At 39.9% G+C, this 4,282-nt stretch overlaps 1 protein-coding gene across 1 annotated transcript; it reads right to left on the reverse strand.

Moving 5' to 3' along the window:
- Positions 1–1,168: 1,168 nt before the first annotated feature.
- Positions 1,169–2,239, reverse strand: DACRYDRAFT_14935 (uncharacterized protein; the record flags this gene model as incomplete). Its single annotated transcript, XM_040771062.1, has 6 exons — positions 1,169–1,237; positions 1,286–1,368; positions 1,636–1,706; positions 1,767–1,819; positions 1,890–1,915; positions 2,110–2,239. The coding sequence occupies 6 exons, from the start codon at positions 2,237–2,239 to the stop codon at positions 1,169–1,171; spliced, it is 432 nt and encodes a 143-aa protein (XP_040629869.1).
- Positions 2,240–4,282: the final 2,043 nt, after the last annotated feature.

The raw sequence follows: 4,282 nt of genomic DNA on the forward strand, positions 1-4,282 counted from the left end.
TACCAGCTACTTCCATGTCATAAAGGCTTAGTCATGTCTCTTGACCAAGCAATGAGCTGGTGCCCTGACAGCTATCATCACAACTAGTATGTGAAGTGTAACATACCAGAGATCAATAAGATATTAATGTACTAATCAGGAATGGACAATGTGTTACCAGCAGGTCAGTACAGGGATCTGACCATACGGAATTACAGTATAAGCTGATCATGGCCCAGGTTTGTTTGGAGCAGCAGTGATTCATGGATATAAACAACACCTATTTTATGGACATCGAAAGGCATACATCAAGTTGACAATGTTGGATATCAAGATAGAAAGGCTGTTTAGTGAAGAAGAAGCAGACAAAGAAGTACATGCTGGTAAGTAATACCACTACTGATCATGTACAGAAGCTGATACATACTCAGAAGTTTACATGTCAGTTAAAGGAACCATCAGTCATGACAAGTACAGTACCAGATGGTGTACTGACAATAGTAATCAGCAGGATGACACAAATGAGCCAAACACAGTCAAGACAGGAAACATTGACAGGGACATGTTGATGGCATCTCAGTCTGATGACAGTATCTCAAGTGAAGCCACATCTGATGTGGAAAGTGTCAATAGCTGGGTCCGTAACTGTACTGAAAGCAACATGGATCATGCAAAAGAAGAGTTTGGAGTGGGTGATGATGATACTTGCCCATGGGAGGCATTGCACCACATGTTGTTGGTGAATGCCTATATATTTGATGAGATGCAGGTTACGGTGTAAATGTAGGTCGATCGGACCGTGATATTCAGACAATAACAGATATGCCAATTTCAGTATATGTACTTATGAGAATATACCTGTTCCAAATACATGACAGGGGTGTATAACACATAACCAAATGGCATATATGTGGGTTCAGCAACAGCATGACCTTTAAATAGTTGTCTGACTGTCCCATTTCATCTACTGATTCAGAGTTGTCTTTAACCTGGGCAGAAAAGAGGACATTGATGTATTTTAAGATGAAGGTTGCTCTCCATTTTGGTTCAGACTTTGTCAGCGAACTGCAAGTAGACCAACCAGCTGACTGAGTTGGAGAGGAAAAGTCATTGGTAATGACATGATCTTGGAAACAACTGATATAGACTTTGGCAAGTACCAAGCCATTCCATTTCAGATTTTGAGGTGCTAGTTGGTCATTTTAGCCTTGGACTGAAACAAGATGGTTGCATCATAGATGGCTGTAAAAGGCAAAACCTGATTATAGATCAGAACAAATTCAACAGGATATTCAGAATGACATACTGTTTCCACAGCTTCACCAGGAACACACTTGGTCATCCAGTTCCTGGCCTTTAAAGTACCCAAAGCACCTCCAGGTATGTAGACTGCATGAAGAAGCATTAAATTACAGAAACAAGACTGATATTTATCAGATGTATGATGCTTTAATAAGGCCTTTGTGGACATCAAGTCAGAATCACAAATAGAACAGAGTATGACATTAGCCTGATGCTCCAGCTGACCAGTTGAAGTAAAAAGGAATAGACCAGTGACATGACCAACTATCCAAGTAGTATATGGTAAACACTTTGCTTGATCAAATAAATACTCCGTATAATTGGTACCACTTGATTTCATTGACCAATACATACTGACAGGCAAGTGAGAGATTGCATGGGTTGCAGTCCCAGCATCTTGATAATGTAAAAGAGTGCTGATCCGACTGTATAATATAAATGAGATGAATGGCTATATGACCAAGATACATTGAGCTGAAACTGACTTATCCAAAACATCCAAATATCCCCAGCAAGTATGTTCAGGTTCTTCTCTGTACTACAAATCAAGTCAGATATAATAACAAGTAAGATACAAGATACCCATATGAATGGGCCAGTAACCTGACCTGACACATCAAATACAGATACAGACCTAGATAGATGGATCCATTAAGTAATAGTACCAAAACAGAATAAGGTACAAACTGAGATGGAGAGGATGCAGCCACAACCTGCTGTTTGGTAGCATCCAATGCACATCAAGTAAGATTGGAAGACAGATTAAGAGAACCTTTGTATAGTATCAGCATATATACCCAAATATAACAAAACCATTATAATACTTACTGTTAGTATCCAATGATTGCAGGGAGAGTGCCAGTATGCCTACGGGAAGTTCTGGAACTGTATGCATATTTGCAGAACCTCCCTGTTGAATAGGATGGGCGGACTGAACAGACAACCAAGTAGTGACCATTGTCAGTTCTGGATCTGAACAGTATTTGTAAACACAACTTATATGCCACAGTCAAATAATGAACATTACCGGGATTGACATGATCCGAATTGGACAAACTTGACACTTCCATTGGAGATATGGTACGTGGTCTTACCGAGGATGACAGATCCAATATAGGTCAGTGACATTTCAATGAACTGGGAAAGATAAACTGAGTATATACCTGTTTTGCCTAGTATGGGGTGGAGTCGGCTTAGAGGATAGCAAAGAGACAGGAGGCAATTTATGCTTCATACCCAACTTGTACTGGGATTGAGTAAGATAGATGTATAGAGGTATTTATACAAGTTAAGATGCTAGCAACAGGAACCATACAGGTAAGCATAGATGACTAAAGCTGCAAACTGGGAAGAAGGGAAATGTATGAAACAGATGCATACCTTGATTGACTGGCATTAAGAAGCAGGAAAAAATGACAGTAATGGCTGTAATATACTGATATGATTGCAGATCCCAAGGGGTTAAATAATTGAACAATATGACAGGAACCTGTCAGAATTGCAGAATGGATACAGGTGTCCAATTGGAGATGTTACAGGGTACTGACAAGATGCAACCATCAATAATGAGGCAAGATGGATAGGAAGACAGACAAACCAATCAAGATCTGTAAATTAGCATGAATGAATATGGTATACAGGGGAAACACGGAGAGAAGAGTAAAGAACATCTGCAAGACATTTTTCAGCAATCTGAAATGTGACAGAACATCCATGGAATGTTCTGTGATGTTTTTTTTTCCCATGAACCAAACGGGAGGATGCAGAAGGAAACTGAGCAAAATGAGCATCAAATGTTCCATACATTGACCAGCCTGGATCTTACAGAAGCAGACTGAGCCAAACAAACATCAAATGAACACTATGTAACCATTCACATGTCAGGGTCATCATAATATACAGTTACAGGGTGGAAGGAGAAAAGTACAAAAAAGGTAATCATGTAAATGTGAACAAGACTGGCAAACACAGCTGTAAAAAGGTAATAAAATGGCCAATTTATGAGCAACATTGCATATTATACAATCTGAAATACCATAACTGCCTGAACCAGTATTGCTCACCAAAAACAACATGGGTTTCTTTGAAGGTAACCATTCCTTTTATATGATGATTAGATATTCAGAACTGACCAGTGCTTACAGAAGGAACTGATCTTGTTTGGGACATGTGGGGTCATGAAGAAGCTGTTTTAGCAATGGACAGCACTATAATCAAAGTACCAAACAACAATGCTGAACTGGATGAAATGTTTGACATCCTGTCAAAACAAATGAGAAGACGTAGATATGGTCAAGCATGGCAGGTCATGTGGAAACATATCCCTGCAACAGGTTCCCAGAACAGTGTTGCACATTTCTGAATGCAAGGGCATTACAAGACAGGTAGATTGGGACAGTTGGGGAATTGGAATGGGTAAGATAGTCATGAGCCATATAGACTGTTCATGAAGCTAATTGTGAAACAGGAATGAAAAGGATGCATGCTGTGCCATGCAATTTGCGTCTATTACTGGTAATGGACATGATGAAGCATGGAAAGTGACAATCCAAAATCTCAACATAGTATGGTCATTTGTGTATTCCATGACTGGTAACACACAGAGGATTGGACCATTTGAGGACTGGTCTGGCACCAGTTTGTCATTTCACTGTCAGGTCTTCTTCAAGGTCAGTCGGAGTAATAACATATAAAAAGACAGAACTGTTTTCTGAAACAGACTAGAATCATATTGGAAAGAGATGGTCATTATTGGCAAGAGATGATCCACAAGGGCTTGCAGGAAGATTGAGAGACAAGTGGATGCCAGGTAATTTGGTGACATTGGGGACATGGACCAGTAACAGTCCCATACAGCCAGCATCAAATGTGGCATTCATGGCTGGTGACTTCATAGACATTGCCTTTACAATTGAGTTACTGCAACTTGATAAAGGACCTGTCATGAATCTTGTACTGCAACACATCATAAGACTTGGGGGTTGGAAGGAGTTGCATCCAG

This window comes from Dacryopinax primogenitus, assembly GCF_000292625.1.
Source record: "Dacryopinax primogenitus strain DJM-731 SS1 chromosome Unknown DACRYscaffold_6, whole genome shotgun sequence".
Classification (NCBI taxonomy): Eukaryota; Fungi; Basidiomycota; class Dacrymycetes; order Dacrymycetales; family Dacrymycetaceae; genus Dacryopinax; species Dacryopinax primogenitus.